The sequence below is a fragment of the Plasmodium coatneyi genome, chromosome 6 (genome assembly GCF_001680005.1).
Source record: "Plasmodium coatneyi strain Hackeri chromosome 6, complete sequence".
Lineage (NCBI taxonomy): Eukaryota > Apicomplexa > Aconoidasida > Haemosporida > Plasmodiidae > Plasmodium > Plasmodium coatneyi.
The window spans coordinates 208290-231215 of NC_033561.1; the positions used below are offsets into that span (position 1 = coordinate 208290).

General features: G+C 36.5%; 4 protein-coding genes across 4 annotated transcripts; 1 reads left to right on the plus strand and 3 right to left on the minus strand.

Annotated features, from left to right (window-relative positions):
- Positions 1–517: 517 nt before the first annotated feature.
- Positions 518–2156, minus strand: PCOAH_00013130 (KIR protein; the record flags this gene model as incomplete). The annotated part of the gene is made up of 4 exons (XM_020058122.1): positions 518–550; positions 734–770; positions 1173–1987; positions 2145–2156. 4 exons carry the CDS (start codon positions 2154–2156, stop codon positions 518–520), a joined length of 897 nt encoding a protein of 298 aa, XP_019913649.1.
- A 1711-nt stretch (positions 2157–3867) lies between these two features.
- On the minus strand, positions 3868–5690 carry PCOAH_00013140 (KIR-like protein; the record flags this gene model as incomplete). The annotated part of the gene is made up of 4 exons (XM_020058123.1): positions 3868–3879; positions 4324–4418; positions 4441–4621; positions 4938–5690. 4 exons carry the CDS (start codon positions 5688–5690, stop codon positions 3868–3870), a joined length of 1041 nt encoding a protein of 346 aa, XP_019913893.1.
- An 8994-nt stretch (positions 5691–14684) lies between these two features.
- Positions 14685–19355, plus strand: PCOAH_00013150 (SICA antigen; the record flags this gene model as incomplete). The annotated part of the gene is made up of 8 exons (XM_020058124.1): positions 14685–14803; positions 15009–15118; positions 15238–15335; positions 15478–16036; positions 16234–17162; positions 17330–17984; positions 18190–18293; positions 18849–19355. 8 exons carry the CDS (start codon positions 14685–14687, stop codon positions 19353–19355), a joined length of 3081 nt encoding a protein of 1026 aa, XP_019913857.1.
- Positions 19356–20007: 652 nt separating this feature from the next.
- On the minus strand, positions 20008–22350 carry PCOAH_00013160 (KIR-like protein; the record flags this gene model as incomplete). The annotated part of the gene is made up of 3 exons (XM_020058125.1): positions 20008–20271; positions 21387–22187; positions 22342–22350. 3 exons carry the CDS (start codon positions 22348–22350, stop codon positions 20008–20010), a joined length of 1074 nt encoding a protein of 357 aa, XP_019913827.1.
- Between the last annotated feature and the right edge of the window lie 576 nt (positions 22351–22926).

The following is a 22926-nucleotide window of genomic DNA, read 5'->3' on the forward strand; positions in this document are numbered from 1 at the left end:
TATGTGTATTCTGTGTGTCGCACACATAATAATATTATTATATATGTAGGGCTATGGACAAAGTTCATTAGGAAGGGAAGTATTTAGTGAAGGGGAAAGGTAGTATTTAGTAGAAAAGTAAGAGGAAAGGAAATTGACTACACCAATCTTATCGAACTGATGAGCAGTGAATGAACTTTTCCTTCCGGCCCCTCCCCCCTCCACTTCTATGTCCTATTCCTATGTGTGCCTTGCTAATATGTGTATGTGTGTATGTGGTTGCGCTAGAAATTGTTGTTCATCCCTGTGTGCACTTTTTTTTTTTTTTTTATATGAAAGTATTGCACTCCATTATAGTGCCCTGGGCAGGAATGGGGACATTACCCACTACTTACACCTTCCTCGGAGGGTCAAGGGAAGGACATTACATATTTAATGGTGTTACATTAGCATGTGTTCCATGTTGTGAGTTACATGCTTTGATAATTAATATTTTTCTGTCTTTGTGCGTTCCTTTGTCTCTGTTGTTGTTCTTTGTTCATTCATCTAGCAGATGATCATCTTCTAGATGCTGATGATGAAGGGGTGGTGGTGGTGTATGGAATGGAATATTCGGACGAATTTATTGTTGTTGAAATGTCGTCGTTCTCTGTGAATGTGTCGTCGTCAAAGTGGTGACGTCCCATTGTTGTTGTTGCTGTTGTTGTTCTTTTCCCTCTTTTTCTTTTAATGTTGTTGCTTCCAAAATGGTTACCAAATTGGTTACCAAACCGAGAAGGTAAAAGATTATACTGAAAGGAAGGAAAGGGAAGGAAGTGAAAAGAAGGAAAGGAAGTGAAATAATGTTTATTATATATTACACACGCATAGGTTATATATATATATACATATATGTGTATATGTGTGTATTACATATACACATGCAATATACGTTATGTATATATATATAACTATATATATACATGTATATAACATATATGTATGCAGACATATATATATGTGTGTATGTACATATGTACATATATGTATGTTTATATAAATGTGTTTAATGGACAATTGTATGTACTATTACTTTATATAAAAAAAAACCAAGTGCTGGTAATCCTATTCCTAATGATCCAAATATGGAGGAAACCACAGTAGGGATAGCAACACCACTACCACCCTCCTGTAGTGATGAACTAAGTACTGACGCTTCCTGTGGTAATGATGAAGAAACTGTTGAGGACAACTGTTCGAAACAGGAATTGAGATTCTTCTCATCCTCCGTTTCTGATGGAGGGTCTTGCCCTTCCTCCATAGCTTTTGATTTCAAGTCCCCTGGTTTTGGGATAGGGTTGCTACCATCACCATGAACTTTTTGTTTGAACTTCTTATTCCAGAAATCTGTACAGAAGGAATCATTATTATTTGCATGTTCCCCACTTCCACAATTTGCACTTACCATGCTATAAGCACCATCAGCTCCACCGTCTTCACCTTTTTCCTTAACACCATTTAGGTAGGTGTCATATGCTCCATTACAAGAACTACCACACTCCTTTAGTTGTTTCCATATGGTTCGGTAGTCATGCCAATAGTCAAAGACTTTTTTCCTTCGTTGGAGGAAACTTGTGTCCATATTACTGCTCAAAAAAGTGTTAGCACACAGTTCGTTGTTTGACACACCATTCAATTTAGTGTAGATGCTTTGTATAACAACCTCAGGTTCAGTAGTCCATCCACTCAATTTGTCCGATAACATATCCCCTAACCAAAAATAAAAGAAATCACATACTCTTTCACATGGTTGTCCCACCGCTGTGTTCATTTTAGACACAAGACACCAAGCTTGGGAAAATTTTGTTGCATATTCCCCTGCTTCATGTTGCCACTGATTACTTAATTTCTTATCTAAAATTTCTTCTATTTGTTGTGTCCAAGAACTGATTTCCGTACATGTATGTTTACCCCTTTTTTCTAATGCTGCGTACACTTTTCTGGAGGGTAAGTCATCCTCACTGCACTCCTATATAGGTGTAATTAAGAAGAAGTAGAATATGTATTTCTTACTTTTTTTTTTTTTTTTTTTTTTGCATTTTATTGTGTGTTCTGCACATAGAGCAATATTATGTACATAATATATATAGTTGTTCATATTATAAAAGAAGAGATCGGACCCTTACCGCATTCACCATATCTGTTATGTTTTATGTTCCCTACGTTACTGTGTTGGAATGTTAAAAATGTACATCTATATATATATGTGTATTGTTTATGTATGTGTTCATAGAGAATATTATATATGTGTGAGAATTCTTCCTGTTCGAAAATGATTATAAAAAGAATATATAGAAAATTTTTATTTTCTATTAATAGGGCACATATTGTTTAGTTATTAAATGATACCACGCACATATACATGCATTAAGTCATCATACATGTATATATAATTAAAAGCGAAAAGTAGCAACATACGAATATGCTGAAATAAATAAAATAATAATAAAGGAACGATTAAATTTTTCATATACATTCTTTCTATTCATAAATTATACTAGTGGATTGTGTATGCATTCTTTTCGAAATATTACCATACTATTCCTATGCTCCCCTCAGGATGTGTATAGGAGCGGAACACTTTATATATGATTTATACACGTTGCCAACATGGCATATTTTTTTTTTATATTATTGGATTGTAGTTATACATATTTTTTGGAGGTATTATATTATTTTTTTTTCTTTACACGCGCTCCCTCCTTCTACTAAATAAAGATAAAATATGCACATGTACGAAGAAAGGAGAGAGGGGCGGGAGATGCGTTTTGTGCGCATATGAATTGTACACTACATATATATATGTTAACAGCTTTTTAATAAATTTTTCTTAAGGGATGAAAAAAGCGTAAATCACTAATGGACCCTCAAAATTTTTATTAAGGGAAAAAAATTCCATACTCCCCCCCATAGATAACTATTCCCAAAGTGTGTAAAATTTTTATATATTTATTTTATACGAATATATGAAGATCACATGTTATCCTAACTTTTCCACATAAAGAATATGCACATGAACAATGCCCGAACCGGCAAAAGTAACAACACCACTAACGGTTCGTCCTCATCTGTTTAGAATGAATATACACATACATATTTGTTCATGCAATATTTAATGTACACAATGAACAAGCGAAGGATGGTAATTGGGTAGAAATATATATATAAATATATGTATATATATACGTATGTATACATGGTTGCTGCTGCATGTATGTGTATATCTCACCCCTCTTCCTTATATTAGTACACTTGCCTACTTTTTTGGTTACGTACATAATTTGGAGGAAGAGAAAGGAACAACAGCAGTAATAGAAACAGAGCAAAGCGGACCCGGAGAGTAAGATCCACTTAACATCACCACTTTGACAACATGTTCTCAGACGGTTCCACAGAAGTTTCAACAGTAGCAAGCTCTACAACAGAAGGTGCCTCAACAGAGTACTCTACCACAGTGGATTCGTCATCCAATTTAACAACAACAACAACACATTCGTCAGCTGGTGATTCGACGGATGATTCTACCGTATATGGAGAACGACGACGATCACCACAATCAGCAGGGGGAAGGAATAATGGACGGCAGAATAGAAATAATGTAAGTTACAGTCGTATGTAATATTTATAGCACGGAAATTATAATGTATACATACACACACACACTTTTTGTCCGTCATCCCGTGCCGTGACCTTCCTTCCCTGCTGCTGTTTCTTTATTTCCTCTTTACGTATTACTTCCACCTCTATTGCGCCATATATATTGCATGAGAATCTATTTTCCTGTACGTGACAGTCTTTCACATGGTTTGGGAAGGGTATGCAATACTTTTTTTTTTTTATTGTCGTTTTTTAATGGAGGGTCTAAGGAAGAAAGGAAAGGAAGGGTCTAAGGAGGATGGAAGAAAGGAAAGGAAGGGTCTAAGGAGGATGGAAGAAAGGAAAGGAAGGGTCTAAGGAGGATGGAAGAAAGGATGGGAAGGATGTTAGGCGTTGTTAGGTGGAAGGAAGTTTGTTAGGGGTTGTTAGGTGGAAGGAAGGAAGGTTTGTTAGGGGTGGTTGGTGGAAGGAAGATTGTGTTAGGGGTGGTTGGTGGAATGAAGATTGTGTTAAGGGTGGTTGGTGGAAGGAAGGAAAGGAGTATCTAAGGAGGAGGAAGGAATGAAGGGAGGAAGAATAAATGATATTCTGCTCCTTTCCACGCTGTGCAGAAACTACCTTGTCAGTTATACTTTACGGTGGAGGAAACATTCCCCTTCCCTTCCTTTCCCCTTTCAGGTGTTCCATACGATTTTAGTTACATTCTACCATAACTAATATTTCTTGACGTCTGCTTTTGTTGTTGTCTTTGTCTCTGTTGTGGTTTCCTTTGTTGTTGTGGTCTATTGTTTGTTCTTCCCTTTCTGTTAGGTGGTGTTGGCCTACCATTGTATATGGTAGAATTGTCTTCGGTTGAAGTTGTTGACAAGTCTGTTGAATAAAGTGTTGAAGTGTCAGTTAACGTATCAAAGTCGTTTTCAATTGTTCTTTTTTTCCTGTTGGTTCTGTTTCTATTACTGTTGCCTCCTCCAAAATGGTTACTAATCCATGAAGGTAATATATTATACTGAATGAAGGAAGGGAAGGAAGTGGGTGTGAGGGGTGGAAGGAATATGTATTATACATACATATATATATATGTTTATATATATACATATATATATATGTTAATATACATACATATATATATATATATATATAATGCACAACGTACAGTCCATTCTCTACATATTTGTCCGTTCATATATAAAAAGAAGAATGGTATGTGCGCTTGTTTGTGGACGTGTGTACACGATGTAATGGTGTGAGTGTTTGTGCACAATGTATAAGTGTATGTGTGTGTGTCTGCACGTTTTTATTATAATTATAATTATGTTAATTACTTTACTCACTTTATAAAGAAGGTAGGCTATTGTTGGTAATGCTCCTATTCCTACTATGGAGGAAATGGCTGCAGTGGTACCTATATCGGCTGTCGATTTTTCCGTATATACGTTCTCACATTTTATTTCTTGAGGATTGACGGTATCGTAATGGTTGAACATTTCTTTAAATTTGTCACAATAGCGATTACCACTACGTTCCTCACCATGTAGACTTCCATACACATTATTATAAGCTGAAACAGTTTTATCCAGAAGTTCACTGTACTGAACAGTACAAGGATAACCCTCACGCTTAGCACCTTCTAATTGTTCCTTTATTTTTTCATGGTCCATATAATACTCATATGCTAGTTTCATTTCGTTGAAAGTGCTTTGGTCAATATCTTTCGTGCAAATTTCTCCATACTGAATACTGCTATGCACCTCTTTGAGTGCAGTATAAATTTCATTCATAACATCTGAAAACGGCTTACTTTCCCGTTCACTTTTCCATACTTTATCACCCAACCAATAGTAAAATAGATAATAAAAATCACCTTCCATTTTCTTCCCTCCTTCACTTTGGTCCTGTGCTCCATTAATTATGCTACACCAAGCTTTTGCAATGTGCTCAATATCATCTTTAATACTTTCATATTTCGTTAATACAGGATTTAAGGCAGCCGTCAATGTAGTCTTCTTCTCGTCCCACTTACACAAAGGTGTACCGTGCACAAGGGATTCGTTCCCTGTCTCGAATTCATTGTACATTTTTTTGGAAGGTAATTCTCCCAAATGGTCCTCCTATAAGGGTAATTAGTATGATATATATGTTCCCATATATTTATCATTTGTTGAATTTATTATATTACACATATAAAGTATTATATGAATTAATATATGAATTAATATTTTGTATACACATTTCATTTTAAACAGAAGGGAAGGCTTACCCCAAGTACCTTTTTTCTAGGTTTTGGTGACATGGTTTATGTGTGTACATATTCCTTTCCATATGTAATGAATTTTTGTTAGGAACGTGTGCTTGTTTTCTTCCTTCCTTATATATATATGTTCATATATATATAACATGGAGTATTCAGGAGTTCTTCATATACTTTTGCAAAGTAATTATTATTAATGAACGAATTGAATATGGAAATTTTTTTTCTCTATTTATTTATTTATTTTCTTCCATAGATCTTCCTTTCTTCCTTTTTTCCTTCCTCCCTTTTTCTTTCTTCCTCCCTCATCTTTCTTCCACTCTACCACCCCTTTAGACCCCCTCTTACACCTCCCCTTACAATCCCCCTTACACACCTAAAGAAAAAAATTCCATTCATTCCACCTATAGGAAAGGTATAATTCATTTTTTTTCTTTAAATACTTTACATCCACCATTAAATTGAAATTAAAATAATAAAAAAATTTTGAGTGCGAACATGCACATATACATAACATTTTACTCATTGAAATGTGCGTAATATACACCTACTACACCGTTAGAAGGAAGGGGCGTGTGAGGAAGGGAACGATGTAGTTGAAGGGGTGTAACATTCTCTTTTTCTTTTTTCTCATAAAAGGGAATATGATTATTAAGGATGTTATCATCATAAATTGTATAGAATAGAACTAAAAACCATGTTGTTTTTATTTCAAATTACCACATAACTTTTGCATTAATTAGTATTATGTACATTTTTATTACTTCTTCAACTTAAAATATACTTCTACACACACTCAAAAAAGAAGCAAACAAAAACAGAAAACAAAAAAAGAAGGAACAAAAGGAGCAAAAACACCAAAATGATGGCACCATTCCCTCCCAAATTTTCAATACTTACCTTCTCGCTGCTGCTCCTGTGGGCACAATACCCTACTCATGTATGACAGTTACTATGAAATTGTTGAAATTTGATGTGCATATATATTTATTATGAATAAACTTCTATGCTCCTTATTAAAAATAGAAAAAGGGAAAAGAAAAAAGAGAAAAAAAAATTTTCCACCACCCTAACAACCTTCCACCCTACAACCCCTAACAACCCACCTACCACCCAACACAACCTTCCTTCGCCCTACCATCTTTTTCTTTTTTTTAGGTGCATGCTTTAAGCACATCATCCAAGGGTGTCGAAACTAACAAGAGAAGTACCACCCCTGGTATGGGTGTAAGAACACTAAAATCCAAGTGGAGTGATGATGATGGTACATCAAACAACAACAACAACGATGACGTGGTCCCCTTACAGAAGGAAAGAATGGGCAGCCTCTTTGATCAGAACGATAAAAAATTATATCACCGATTCCATGCAGCAAGAATTGGTAACCATGGTAACAATGAACGTCCCAAAGCGGATAATGATGGTGCTTCCTATCACCCCTTTTGGAAGAACCGTCGCCACTGCGGTGCAATAGACCGCTCTTTGGACAGCAGTTCCATGGATACTGATTCTATGGAAAGTGTTACTTCCCTATCAACAAATAACAGTAGCAGCAGCAGTTCCTCCATGGATAGTCTCTTTGAGGAGCGAAGTGATGACTATCATTATGATGATTATTCAAGACCACATATAAAAAATAAAGGACAACATGAAAGAAGAATAGGGGTATTCCACCCCAGGGAATATCGACCTAGGGGATTTTTTAATAAATTGTTATATGCTATAAAAAGAAGATTATGGACAAGAAAAGGCGGAGCACTCCTGTCCCCTCTTGTGTTGACCCTTAGCATTTTATATGTATTAGCTTTGTGTTGTGTTGGTTTGATTGTGACCCTTTCCATAGGCAGTCCACCACCACCCTATGCATGGACGCAAAGTGGTTTTGCCACTGTTGCTTTTATGGTATGTATTCTTTTGAGTGTAAAATTAGGTACAAATTGGAACGCTTGAGGAATCGTTACGAACCATTTGGAAACCGATTCGGAGGAACCGTTGTTTTGGGGGGAAGGGAACCTTCCTTTTGGAAGAATTTTTTTTAATCTAAACAAGAAAAATGATCCAAATTTATGGCGAACATAGAATACGTGTGCAATAAATGAAAAAAACTGCGTAACGGAAATTATATGTACCATGATCTTTTGTGCGCATTAGGTATTATAGCAGCTACTCAAAATTCCTAACGGAAATATGATAAGTAATGCTGTTCACGTACATATTAATGAATCTGTGTATAATATTTTTGTACGATGCCAATACTTATTATTATCAATTTAAAGGTACAAAAATAATTGACAACAGTGGAACATTGTTGTACACTCTCTCTCCATAGGAAAATTGATCAGAGTATATTACAAAAAAAAAGCACAAAAAATTTGCTCCCTACACATAACCCCTAAACCGAAGTAGCAATATGAATGCCCTACATCTAAACGAAAAAAAACATTCCACCATTTCACCATCTGAGAACATAAGAAAACTAATATACTCCCTTAAACAGTTTCTATTCACTGTTGTATCTGAATTTAAAACAATAAAATTTGGGCACACATGCATAATTGCAATATGCTGAAAATATGAGCAAATCGTACTCATTACACTGTTAGAACTGTTATATAATTAGAGAGCGAACTTTTTTCCTTCGCTCTCTCTCTCTTTCTCTTTGCAGAAAAAAAAAAAAAGAATAAGAACCCCTCCCACTGCATTTGAATATTATAATTATATATATGCAATTAAAAAAATGAACTACTTCTTTTTTTTTAATTATGATTATTTTTTTTTTCTACAAATATACATATATATATATTTTTTTTTGTATGTTGTAATAGTAAATTCTTTTATTTTTAAAATATATATGTAACACACACTCAAAAGGAAGAAATAACATTCAATCATATGCGCACGCAAACAACTTCATAAACACTTTGTATTACTAAAAAAGAAAGAAAGAAAAATATCCTTTATTTTAAACTTGTTTCCTTTTAAAAGAAAAAGAAAATTAAAAAAACAAAAAAGAAGGAAGCAAAAAAAAAAAGTAAAATGGCACCTCTGACGAAATATTTAATATTCACCTTTGCCCTGCTGCTCCTTTGGCAACATTCCAACCACTACGTAAGATTAGAAGCTACTGCTATATTTTTAAAATTTTCACATATTTATTATGATTATCTTTTTACGTAATTATTAAAAAGCATAGAAAAAAAAATATTTCCACCCCCAACCCTTCATTCTAGTACCCCTAACAACCTTCCTTCGCCCTACCCTTCCTTACCCCTTCCTTACCTATTTTTTTTTTTAGGTGAGCGCAAAGGGCACATATGATTCGTCAGATGGAAGCGATGCAAGCAGTACAAGCAGTGTAGGATCATCATCAATAACAAGTGGTGGAACGAACACAAGAACACAATTACCAAATCAATTTCAGCATAAAAGTTATAAAGACCCTTTAAAAAGCACCTTCCCAAATGAACCATATGAAGCACCACATAATGAACCACCTAAAAAATCAAATTTAGGAACAAATTCATGTGATTTATCACATAGAAGGAAGAATAATACCACCTTAAAAGATACCACCTTGCGAGACAAATGTCGAAGGTTGTATAAAAAATGTAAATATGGGAAATTTAAACATAGAAGTTTACTAATCCTTATATTGGGCATTTTAACCTTCTGTGGGCTAATTCTGTATTATGGGAACCCGTATATGGCAGCTTCTGCTACTCCTAGTGCAAGTGGATCACAGACTATAACGTGGGCATGCCCAATTTTTACAATTGTCGGACTCCTTATGATAGGCGCATTAGTAGGACGTCACTATTACCGAGCTCGAAAAAAATATATCCAACGATCCAAATATAAAAAGTACAAATTATAAGTTATAAATCAAACTTATAAGTTGTACAAGTTGTAAAATGTGGAAATGTGGATCATTTGTCTTTTTTTTCTCCCCCATAGCCCCCCCCATATATTTTTCTATATTATATATATATTTTTTTTGCCCAAACTTTTTGTGCACATTTTTGCACATCTATCCTTCAAACACCTTAAAAAATATGTGTATATAGTTTTTTTTTTTTTCGTATGGATGATCAATTCCTTATCCGCCTCACACATATATGTGTGGGGGGGGGAGGTGTTGATTGTGTCCAATCCATACACCACTTCAATCCATGTTGACATGGATAGGCTATGGACAGGATAAACTGCTGCACCTACACTTCCTGTGAAAGGAAATTTTTTGTTCATTAAAAGGTGTGTTTTAATAGTGGTGAATTGTAGGCCCACTATGACTACATGCGTGCGCACATAAAATCATTCTTGCATGCATAAATTTCCCCGTCTGCTGTTCGGAGTGACTTAACTGTGGAGGAATGTGTGGCCAACACATTGCTACACTGTTATATCCATGGAACTTGAGCAATTTTTTTTTTGGGGGGGGTTTGCACTTTCCATAAAAAAAGTTTAGGATCATAATATATACAAAGTCGCTCACTCAATTCACTTCCCTTCCTTCTCATTCAATTCATTTCCTTCTCATTCAATTCATTTCCTTCTCATTCAATTCACTATACTTCTCATTCAATTTACTTAACTATACCTCTCCATTCAATTCACTATACTTCCTCATTCACTTCACGCTCTTGCACGCCATTGTTTATGTGTCATATATATACATAATCATACGAAAGGGGGAAAATAAACCAAAAATTTTAGAAAATAAACATATATACAAAAATTAAAGAAATTAATAAAATTCATAAAATGGAATGAACACGGAAGGGGAAAGCACACTTTAATATATATATGTTCAAAGAACATAATCTACATTAAAAAGAAGGAAAGGAGCGAACGAAGTAGAAGGAGTGAAGGAAAGGAAGTAAAGGTATGGGATCCGGTTTTAGGGTTAAGGAAAGGAAAAACCGGTGAAGGTGTGAAGGAGTGGAGGAAGGCAGGAGTGAAGGAGTGAAAAAAAAGAGGGTGAGCTCCCTTTTTACAATATACACATGCACTTAAAAGAAGGAATAGAAGGAATAAGAAGGAAAGAAGGAATGAAAAAGAAAAGGAAAGGAATAAGAAGGAATGAGGAAAGTGGAAGAATGAAAGAAAGAAAAAAAAAATAATAAAATTTAAGAGGAGTGAGGAAGCTTAGCTCAAAAATAATAACAAAATATATATATGTACATATTACATATGAACGAACAACTCCAATAACGTACATATCATATAAATAGAATAAAAGAAGGAGAATAAAAAAAAAAAGAAAAAGCAAAAAAAAATAGAACCAAAAAAGAAAAAACGAAGAAGGGAAGAAGCAAACATTACCATTCTTACATAAATAGTAGGTTGTATATATAGGTATATATATACCTATACATATATATATGTGTATATATATGTTCAAGCAAGGAAATTTGTCCATTTTATAACACAAAAATTTCCTTATACAAGGAAAAAGGGGGGAAAGGAAAAAGGCAAAAAATATATATATATATATAAAAGGAACAATTTTTAACTTAAATTTCCCTGTATAAAGAGGTGTGTACGAAAAATGGTCGTTGAGGAGGCAGAACTGACGGTTAACTTCATCCTTTAAAAATAAATAATCCAATTGTATGGATACATTACTTTACGTACAATATGGTAAGATAACATACGGCCATGTAGAAACATATATATTCCGCCTATTAATTTTATAGCAGGAAAAGTTGAATCAATTACGTTCGCGAGAAGTATACGAAGGATTGGACCAACATCAGAAGGTACCATGTGCAGATTCGAATTACGCGGGAAATATAAGGTCCACATTAAGCTCAGATGGTGTAAATGAAACAACTGTTAGTGAAATCATAAACACACTGTATCATGTAAGTAAAATAGATACAAATGATAAGGGCACAGAGAATCATGAATTCTTTTATTATTGGATGGGAGAAAAAGTTTCAGCATCTGTGGAAGATGGAAAATTCGCGAATACTATGAATAAATGTAAGGACATGATTGTACAATTAGACGATGATTTCAATTCCCTTTTCCCAACAAGCTATGGTACTAGGGATGATTTCCAGAAGTTCAAAATAGTGATGGATTACGGAACAGACCAAGGTACAATGGGAGGACAATTGATGGGAGGGAATAAACAGTGTGATGCAACCTATCACGACTACCTACAACAAATAAAGGACGCCCATAAAACTGTACATACAAAATGTACAGGGAGAAGGCGGGAAGAATGGAAGGATTGGTGTCAGGTTTTTAAGCAGGTTTTCCATGACAATGGAAGTGAGGAGGAATTAAATTTAACCTGCACAAAAGTAGGTTCCATGGGAAACCAAAACACTGGTAGTCCAAGACCAGGTTCCACTGGAACTTGGAATCCTGGTTCTTCCGGTTCCGGTTCCACAGGAACCTGGAATCCAGGTTCATCTGGTACCGGTAGTACGGGAACTTGGAACCCAGGTTCTTCTGGTACCGGTTCTACAGGAATGTGGAATCCAGGTTCTTCCGGTCCAAGTAGTACAGGACACCAGTCTCCTGGTTCCTCTGGACCTGGTTCCACAGGAACTTGGAAACCTGGATCCTCTGGTTCCGAAGCTGATTCTAGTAGTGTCGTCCCTGGTGCTGTGTCGGGTGCATTAGCTGCAATAGGATTACCAACAATTGCTGCTTTCCTTTTTTACAAGTACAAACCATTTTTTTTGAGGAAACATAATCATTCTGGGGGAGGAAGGAGCGGAAGCAGAAGAAAAAGATCAATTAATCACCACGATTTGAATTCACCATTATCAGACGACGACGACGACGACACATTAACAACGGCATATTCATCCGAATATTTCCTTCCATATACATCATCGTCTAGATAAAGAAGGATGGGTTGTTAGGGTGGTAGGGTGGTAGGGTGGTAGGGTGGTAGGTGGGTTGTTAGGTGGTAGGCGTAAGCAATGCTTGAAGGAAGGATGGTCGTTAGAGGTCCAAAGAAGATTCTTAGGGTGGTGGTAGGTTTGTTGTTAGGTGGTTGGTGGAAGGAGGGGGGATCACTTCCTTTAGGGAGGGGTACACTCGAAGGGTGTATTAAAAAAAAAAAAAAAAAGAAGGTTTACATAAAAAAAAAGAAGGTTTAGGATTAAAAAAAAAGAAGGTTTAGGATTAAAAAAAAAGTAGGTTCAAAAAGAAAAAGAAGATTAAAGAAAAGGTGTAGAGAAGGAAGGAGCAAGAAAGAAGTTTAAAGAAAAAGTGTAAGGAAGGATGATTTAAGGAAGAAAAAAAGAAGGAAAGGTGTAATGAAGGGAGGTGTGAAGAAGGAAGGTGTAATGAAGGAAGGTGTAAAGGAGGAAGGTGTGAAGAAGGAAGGTTTAAGGAAGAAGAAAAAGAGGGTTTAAGGGAGTGAAGAAGATGTAAAGAAGAAAAAAAGAAAAAGGTTTAAGGTGTAAAGGAGGAAGGTTGAAGGTGTAAGAAAGGAAGGTTTAAGGTATAAAGAAGAGAAGGTGAGAAAGAAGGAAGCTTTAAAAAGAGAAAGAAGGTTAAAAAAAGGTTTAACGAGAAGGAAGGTTTAAAAGGAAAAAGAAAATTTAAGAATTAAAAGGAGAATGTTTTAAGAAAAAAAAGAAAATGTGTAAAGAAGGAATGTTTAAGGAAGAAAAAAAAGAAAAAGAAAATTTTAGGTAAAAGAAGGAAGGTTTAAGGTGTAAAGAAATAAGGTATGAGGAACTAAGGCTCAAAAAAGGAAGGTTTAAGAAAGGAAGAAGAAGAAAAGGTGTAAAGAAGGAAGGTTGTTAAGGGAAGTGTGAAGAAGGGTATACTTAGGGGTGTTAGGGTCATAGGTAGGAAGGTATCTTTCTTTAGAGAGAAAAAAAAAAGAAAAAATAAAAAAAAAAAAAATTGAAGGAAGGGAGGAAGGTGTGCAGAGGGGTGTACTTAGTGGGGGGTTTAGGTAGTTCGAAGGTGGTAGATCGAAGGGTGAGGGGTGTTATGGTCGAAGTAAGGTTGTAGGGCGTGGAAGGCTGTTAGGTGGGTGGTTGGTGGAAGGAAGGTAATTCCTATGGGAAGGAAGGTTGTTACGGGTATTATGGTTGAAGGAAGTTTGCTAGGTGTGGTAGGGAGGAAGGTCAATTACTTTAAGCAGAAAAAAAAAAAAAAAAAAAAAAATTCAAGAAAAGAAGAATGTTGGGGGAAGTGTGCAGAGGGGTGCAGGTATGCCTTTTAGGGTGAGGAGAAATATACTCTTTTTTTTTTTTAAAGAAGATAAAATAAAAAAAGAAAAAAAAAAAAATATAAAACAAAGAAAATAAAAAAAAAAAAAAAAAAAAAAAAAAAGGAAGGGAGGAAAGTGTGCAGGGAGGTGCACATAGGGGTAGTATGTGGGTGGAAGGTGTAAAGAAGGAAGGTGGTGTTAGATTGTTATGGGGTGGAAGAATCATTCTTAGGGTGGAGGGAGGAAGGGAAGGTTGTTGGGGTGGTTCGTGGAAGGAAGGTACTTCCTTAGGGAAGGAATGTTGTTAGGGAAGGAATGTTGTTAGGGAAGGAATGTTGTTAGGGGTGTTGGGGGTGGTAGGTGGGTTGAAAGGGTCTTAGGGGTGAAAGGAAGGTTGCTTTCTCTTCCTTTAGGAGGAAGAAGAAGAAAAAAAAAAAAAAAAAAAAGAAGGAAAAAAAAAAAGTATTCTCAGAAGAAAAGGACATAAGGAATGAATGTATGTGTACCTTCTGTTATACACACATCTAGGTACTTAGTGAAATACTATTTTCCATTTCGTAAGTAACGATTCCATTTATTGAATAAATAGTGATAAAAAAAAAAAAATGGCTCCACTGAAGACGAGTGAATATGAACAACATCCAAAGGAAGGAGATGATGATCCGCCTCGTGCACGTCGTGCAAGTAGTGCAGAAGATGGAACAAACAATGAAACTAAAAGAGCTCCTCGACGTCGGAGGGGATTCACTGTAATTACTATCGGCGGAGGCAAACCGGGAGTAAGAGTAATGCATGAAACAACTGAAGGGTATGGTTACCATTAATTATATATATATGTATATATGTACATGTATATATATATATGGTTCAAAAAGTAGTTGTACGAAAGAAAAAGGAAAAAAGTGAGAGAGATAAAATACATTTTTTTTTTTTTTTTCCCCGTCCTTCTTATAGGCAAGGTAAAGATGGTGTACTTTTGGTATTCAATGGAAGGGGGACTTCCTCAACCACCTACCACAATCTTCAACCTACCATCACCACCACCACTACCATGAAGGGGGGTGGTTGGTGGGTTGTTATGGTGGTTGAGGTCCCCCTTCCACTGTACCACCATTTTACAATTCTTCCATTACCTTAGTACTACTTATTCCTATTTCCACTTTTGTTCCCCCTTTTATTACAGAAGTTACTTGTAAAAACAGTAAGTTACAGGAAAGCTTAAAGGATGTAATAGATAACTGGCATACGGAAAAGGATACGCAGACAGGAAATCGAGACTGGGTAAGGATTGTTACCGTTCATTATGATCGGAGGCAGCACAAATAGACAAAAAGAAATGTATATTATTGCAACGAAGAATGAATAAGGGTTCCGTGTAGGTATAAATTGTTTGTACATGTTCCATTTTTCCCCTTACTTGTAGAATCAAGTGTGGGAAGAAATCCTGCAAATGGTCGAGCCACTCTCTAAATACATATCAAAGCATAAAGAAAGTATGGAAAAAACCTATTGTAATGACCCTAAGAAAAAAGAAAGCACATGGACAGAGGCAGATAGGAACGCGTGTATGCTCATCACTGCAGGATTAAAACATATATACGAAATTAAAGAGGATCCAAGTCATAAGAGAGGAGGTCCAGATGGTAAGAAAAATAACAGAACCTTCAGGGACACTGCGGCATGTATCATATTGAATGAACTCATAAGGAAATTGAAGGAGAAGGCTAATTCTTGTACGCAGAAGATAAGCATAGAGGAGGGAATAAAACAAGCCTTTGAAGCCAGTCCACAAATTAAGGCAACTGCATGTAAAGGTGATCCTGATTGCTTTGAGTGCAAACAACAGAATTATTCAGACTGTAAAATGGGCAATGAACAAGTGAGGGTGAAGTTAAGGGGAAAGCTTGACAGTGATGCTAAAATAAATGAAGCACTGGAAGACATATATCCACCTTCCAACCCCACCTCCATTTCTGGAACAGGTTATACAAAGAAAAAACCCTAGAAGGACAACGGGGAACGGCGAATGGGAAACGGGGAGGAGAAGGAGAAGGGAAGGAACGAATACCAATGTATTCTTTCATCATCCTTCCACCCTACCACCCACCTAACAACGTTCCTTCCGCCAACCAGCCCTAACAACCCACCTACCACCTAACAACACCTTCCTTCCTTACAGCCACTCTTACTGAATGGTTCACACGTTTTTCGAACAATGTGTCTGAACAGGACAACCAACAGTATGAAGAGCTCGGTGCTCTTTCTGCTTTGTGTGAGCACAATGAAGATGATGAGGATATTAAGAAATTAAACCTGAACAAATACGGTGAATTCTGTAATATTATGATGAAAAACATAATGCTAGTTACAGGCGTTCCAAAGGAATATAAAAACAAAGGAGGACAAACGCCATGTCAGAAGAAAGTTAAGAATATTCCCTTATGTGATTTATTAAAAGTATGGATGTGGTATATGCACTGGTTCTGTGTTCCAAAGGAGGTCATAGAACATGCCATTAGGGGTGTGAAAGAAGTAAGGACGGAATTTATTAACAAAGGTGTGAACTATATGGAATGTTCTTATGATGTTGCATTTAAGATTCCTTACGGAGGCAAAAAGGATATGGGAAGTGAAGCGTACGACCTATTCGGCACAAGTACTTTGTATCATAAAATAGAAAAAGATACTAATAAAACTTGGTGCGAAAACAATAAATGGGAATATCGGATCCGTGTGCCGAAGGATTCAGTCAATGCACGAGCGGATGAAGATGAGGACGACAGAGTTATCAGTAGTAATGACAACAAAAATAACGTGCATGTAATTATGGACAAAATTGAGGAAGGATTAGAACAGGAGGAAGGAGGGGGAGGAGGGATGTCTAAACCAGGTTCATCCAAACCATCAGAAGAACAACAACCCCAACCACCCGCATCCCTCGTCATTCCAGCTCGACCCCCTCCTCCACCACCACCAAGAAGACCATCCACACCACGGCAGGGACCCTCAGATGCTCCCTGTACTGATAGTGATCTATGTCAACGTGCACAATGTGTAACAACACAATGGTTTAAGGACAGAAAAGGCGGAAGTTCAGCACAAAACTGGGTAAGGGACATCAATAATCACTACAGTCGAAATAATTTCAATGGTTCATGTACCTTATATATATAACATGGAAAGGACGATCATAATCCATACACACAATTTAAAATGTGTATATATATGTTCCATTTTTCATCTTTTTTTTTTTTTTTTCTTTTTGCCTTACCCAGTGTGCATATTGGGAGAAGGATGACGTCGGAGGAGTATTAAAAAAATTGTCTGAAGCTATGAAGAATGAAAGCACTCCTGACGACAATCTGTGTGAAGACATAGGACAGACATCTAGTGGAACGGAGGATTCCAACAAAAAAGCATGTCAATATATTACTAGAGGGTTAAGAAGTATATATAATTTTAAGGAACGTGGGACTTGGAGTGGGAACGATGCTGACAAAAAAAAGAAGAACACCCAACAATTTGATCGAACTATGGGATGCATCTTCTTAAACTTATATGCCGATACGTTGGAGAACAAGGATCCATGTAACCCTAAGACAGGCGTCGATTATGCTTTTAATAACAATGATAAAATTAAGAAAGGAACTCTATGTGAAAGTGATAATAATTGTGTTACTTGCACAAGGGATAAAAGTTATGAACATTGCACACTGAACGTGAGAAGTTCCCTATGGACAACAGATGGAACAGGTGGAAAATGCAACAAAAACGGAAATAATATGAAGGGAGACATGGATGGAATGCTCGAAGGGAATGTCAAAATAAAAGAAACTCAAAATGAAATATGTCAGACCACTCCACCACCGAAGGCAAAGGAAGAAGCACCAGCTGCTCCAACAGCTGCCGAAGCAGAAAGGAAAGAACCAGGTAAGGGGAAAAAAAATACGAACAGTTGCTCAACAATTGTTCACCCCTAACAACCTTCCTTCCACCCCTCATGTCCACCCCTGGTGTGTGAGCACACATCATATTTTATTTACATAATAGGTCCTGAGAACACATTAAAAAAAAAAAAAAAAAAAATCTTCCTCTTCCTTCCATACTCCTTCTACTTACTCTTTCCCTTTTGCAGCAGAAGAAGATGTACCCACAGAAGAAGCACCAACTGGTCCTACTGTTCCTGAAGGTCGTGGTCAGAGTCTGGGTGGAGGTGGTCGAGGCAGGAGTTCAATTACAGTAACACCCAAGGCTGAACCACTTGTTAGCAAGATGGACCACCCCGTGCTTCCATACCTCCCTCTTCCTCCTGCCGTGCTTGGTATTTCTATCATGAGTTATTTACTTTGGAAGGTAAGAAAAAAAAAGCAAAAAAAATTTAATATTAGAAGAAAAAAAAATAAAACAAAATAAATAAAAATAGAAAAAAAAAAAGGTGTATTAAAAAAAAAAAAAAAAAAAAAGAAGGAAAGAATAAGTGGCTGTAAATTTTCGCATTTAAGGGGTGTGTGTGTAGGATTTCGGAATTTAGGGGTCCGTCTATGGGATTTCGGAATTTAGGGGTGTGTCTATGGGATTTCGCATTTTAGGGGTTAGTATGTGTAGGATTTCGTATTTTAGGGGTGTGTATGTGTAGGATTTCGCATTTTAGGGTGTGTTTGTGTAGGATTTAGCATTTTAGGGGTGTCTGTAGGAATTCGCATTTTAGGGGTGTATGTGTAGGACGTTTTAGCATTTAGGGTCTGAAGTAGTAATTACTGTTGCGTCAACAAACTTTTCGCACTCCTATTAAAGAAACATTTTTCTCCCTTTTTTTTTTTTTTTGTTCAGTACTTTGGAATGCTTCGTAAGACAAGAAAGCGTTACAGAAGGGCTCCTAAAGCTCTTGGTCCCTCCTTAGAACAGCAGGTTGTTGACCATGTGGACGAGCAGGCAGATGGTCCACATGATTATTACATTGTAAAGAAACGCAAACCTCGTTCTACGCCTATAAAAAGGAAGAAAAAACGGGTTCCTGGTCGTCGCCATACTGGTCATCGTGGTGTACGTCGCCGCATGATTATTGATATTCATTTAGAAATCTTAGACGAATGTCAAAAAGGGGACCTGCATTTGAGGAAGGAAGACTTTTTTGAAATTTTGGTTAAAGAATTTATGGGAAGCGAATTTATAAAAGAAAAAAAGGTTCCATGTTCAGATTTCAGGTTTGGGCAGGAAGACTTTGTTCCTATGGAAGGGGTCCTTATGGAACATGTTCCAAGTTTAGATTCCGGGTTTAGGGAAGGAAGACTTTGTTCCTAAGGAACAGGTTCCAAGTTCAGATTCCGGGTTTAGGGACGGAAGACTTTGTTCCTAAGGAACAGGTTCCTAGTTTAGATTTCGGGTTTTTGGGTGTAGTAAATATTTTTGACTTTTTTTTTTTTTTTGTGTATTGCATGAAATGCTCACTTTGATGTGTGATCAATATGATCCGCGATAAAAAAAATTTTCCCGACTTTATTTTAATTTGTTTGGTGAATTTCTTCTTTATTGATAAATTAAAATATGTTGATTAAATTTTTTTTTTGTTATATGTTTTTGCAATTGTAATTTGTTTTATTTTCAAAAATTTTTTTTTTCTTTTTTACACATAAATATTCTTTCTGAATAGGTCAGCACCTTTTTCCGCGACCCTTTCTGGGAGCATTCTTTCCTTATGTGCTTATGCAAACTTACAAATAGAAGGAAGAAAAGAAAGAAAAATAAAGAAAATAATGAAGGAAAAAAAGGACAAAGTAGAAAAAGAAGGAAAAAAAAGAAGGATGGAAGAAAGAAAAGGAATGGAGGAAAAAAGAATGGTCATTTTCCTTCTTTCCTTTACACACTGTATATATAAACTGTGTGCGCTAATTTATGCTTCCTCCAGGAAGGAAACATTACATTCGAAATGTGTTACATCACATACGATGTAACGTTACATCCGACTGTAACCTACATTGTTGCGGTGACTCGGTCCATTATTTGTTCTTCCTCTGGATTGTCTTGTGTGCGCCATAGAGCGTACTGTGGAATTTTCTGCTGTTGTGGAGTCACCTATTGTTGAATTCTCTGTTGAATATTCAGTGAAAGTATCTTGTGCGGACACATCAAAGTTCTGTCCACTTGATCTTCTCTTCCTTCTTCCGCTCCTTCCATATCCAGTAGAGTGGTTACCAAACAAAGAAGACCATGGTTTATACTGAAGGGAAGGAAGGTTTTTAGGGTGGGGGAAAGAAGGTTATTAGGGGTGGTAGGGTGGTAGGTGGGTTGTTAGGTCGTTGGAGGAAGGAAGGGTTGTTATGTGGTAGATGGGTCGAACGAAAGTTGTTAAGGTTGTTAGAGGGAAGGTTGTTAGGTCATAAGTTGGTAGGTGGAAGGAAGTGTTGTTACGTGGGTTGTTAGGTGGGTTGTTAGGGTGGTGGTCGGGTGCAAGGAAGGTTGTGTTAGGAGTGGTAGGATGGAAGGAACGTTGTGTTAGGAGTGGTAGGATGGAAGGAACGTTGTGTTAGGAGTGGTAGGATGGAAGGAACGTTGTTAGGGGTGGAAGGAATGTTGTATTAGGAGTGGTAGGTGGAAGGTTGTTAGGGGTGTTTCGTGGAAGTAAGCTTGTTAGGGTGGTGGAAGGAATGGTTGTTAGGTGGTAGGTGGGTGGAAGGGTGGTTGTCCTAAGTGGGTGTTTGGCGGAAGGAAGGTTGTGTTAGGGGTGAAAGAGCTTATGTTAAGGGAAGTGTGCAAGGGGGTACAGATTTGGATGTTAGGGTTAAAGATGGTAGGTGTTAGATGGTTGGAGTGGGAGGTAATATGTGTGAAGGAATGAGAATGAAGGAAAGGGAGTGAAGAGAAAGGTGTGGAAGGAATGAGAGTGAAGGAAGGGGTGTGAAGGAAGTGTCTAAGAACGAGAAAGGGAAGGAAGGAAAGTGGAAGGAAAGGGAAGTGGATCAGAAAGTGGAAGGAATGAGGAAAGAAGGAAGAAAAGGAGTGTCTAAGGAGGAAGAAAGGAAAGGAGGTGATATAAGTAAGGGAAGGAGGTCTTTGGAGGAAAGGAAAGGGAGGTATTTTGCTGAAGGGGGAAAGTTTTTTAGGGGTGGCTCGTGGAAGGAAGATTGTTAGGGTTCGAAGGAAGGTTGTTAGGTGTGGTTGGTGGAGAGAAATTTGTCTTAGGTTGTTGGTGGTGGAGAGAAATTTGTCTTAGGTTGTTGGTGGTGGAGGGAAGTTGTTAGGGGTGGAACGAAGTTTGTTAGGTGTTGAAAGAAGGTTGTTAGGGGTAGAAATACTATTATTATCTTATTTCGCTCTTTAGTGGTATATTATTACCTTATATAAGAGGAATGGTGCACCTATTGTTGCTAAGGTGCCAAGGATGGAAGAGATGGAAGACGTTGTAGTAGCAGAACGAACGGCTTCTTCTTTTGCTAAGGATGCGGCTTTTTCTTCAGACACTATTCTTTGCTTTGCAGTTGTTAATTGAGATTGCAATTCACATTTTTCTTTTGACATTGTAGCTGTATTACAATGCACATCGTATTTATTGTTAAATTCGGTACAATAATCGCCACATTTATTTTGGTCTTGGTTGCAGTAGTTACGTACTGCCTTGCATGCTGAGGAAATTTGCCCTAAGTAAGTGGACCACTTCCCTTCACATCCCTCCTTGATGTCCAGTATGTTATCCTTTACGTCCTTATAGTCATGGTAGTAGTCGAATACTTCTTTCATTTGGGGGAGAAGTGTTTCGTTAATATTGTCGTATTTAATTCTACATTTTTCCAAATGATCATCTCCTTTGAGCGTAGAGTGAATTGCAATCAGAAGTTCTGAAAATCTATGATTATTCTTCAAATCATCCCAATATTTATCTCCTAACCAGTAATAAAAGAAGAGACAAGGTTCTTTATTTTCGTAAATTGATTGCTCATTCTGTGTAGATGCGTAACAGTAGGTCTTCGCGATTTTCTTTGCATCATCAATAATTTTTATACAATCCTTGAATTTACTGTTTAATTCAGTCTTTAACTGTTCAGGCTTGGCACGAGTGCCGTTACAGTCGTTCCCATTATCCTGATCAAATTTATCATAGTAATTAGTTTTGGAAGGTAAATTATCCAACTCGGGCCGCTACGAATATAATTAATATAATATATATATATATATATGTACACTCCTTATATTCATTATATTATGTATAGAATATCATGTAAAAAAGAAGTTTTGTATGTGTATATGTGCATGTATCCTCACATGGAAGGAAACATATAATAATCTCTATTACTTTTGTCATTGTTAAGATGTATGTGTGTATATATTTTTCCTTGTATATATGTAATATGAATTTTATATGTTAATAAATTGTGTTGTTGTTCATATAAGTACATCCAGTATAGGGGAATTGTTGTATGCAAAAATTTTTGCCTGTTTTATGATTTTGAGTGTAAGGGTGATTGTGGAATTTTCACTTCCTGTTTCTTCCTTTTTCTTCAATAATAATATATATTCCTTAATTCTTCAAAAAAAAAGATAACACACATTATTCACATATGTATAAAATTATTATATGAATATAATTAAAACAAATTCAAAATGAGCACGCAAAGGAAGTACACAGGAAATGAACAAAATAGAAGGAAGGAAGAAGGAAGGGGTGTGGAAGGAAGAGTGGGAGGGAGTAATTAACATAATTCACCTCCCTCATATCTGCCCCATACACTTGTTGTGCTATTAATAATATATTTTTCACGTGACCGTTTAGAACATGTATGTTATTACATTACACGTTCCTTTTTTTATTGCGCACATAATAACACTTCCTGCAGTACATCCCTATTCTTTTCTTCCTCCTTTCAGATTATTTAGTAGT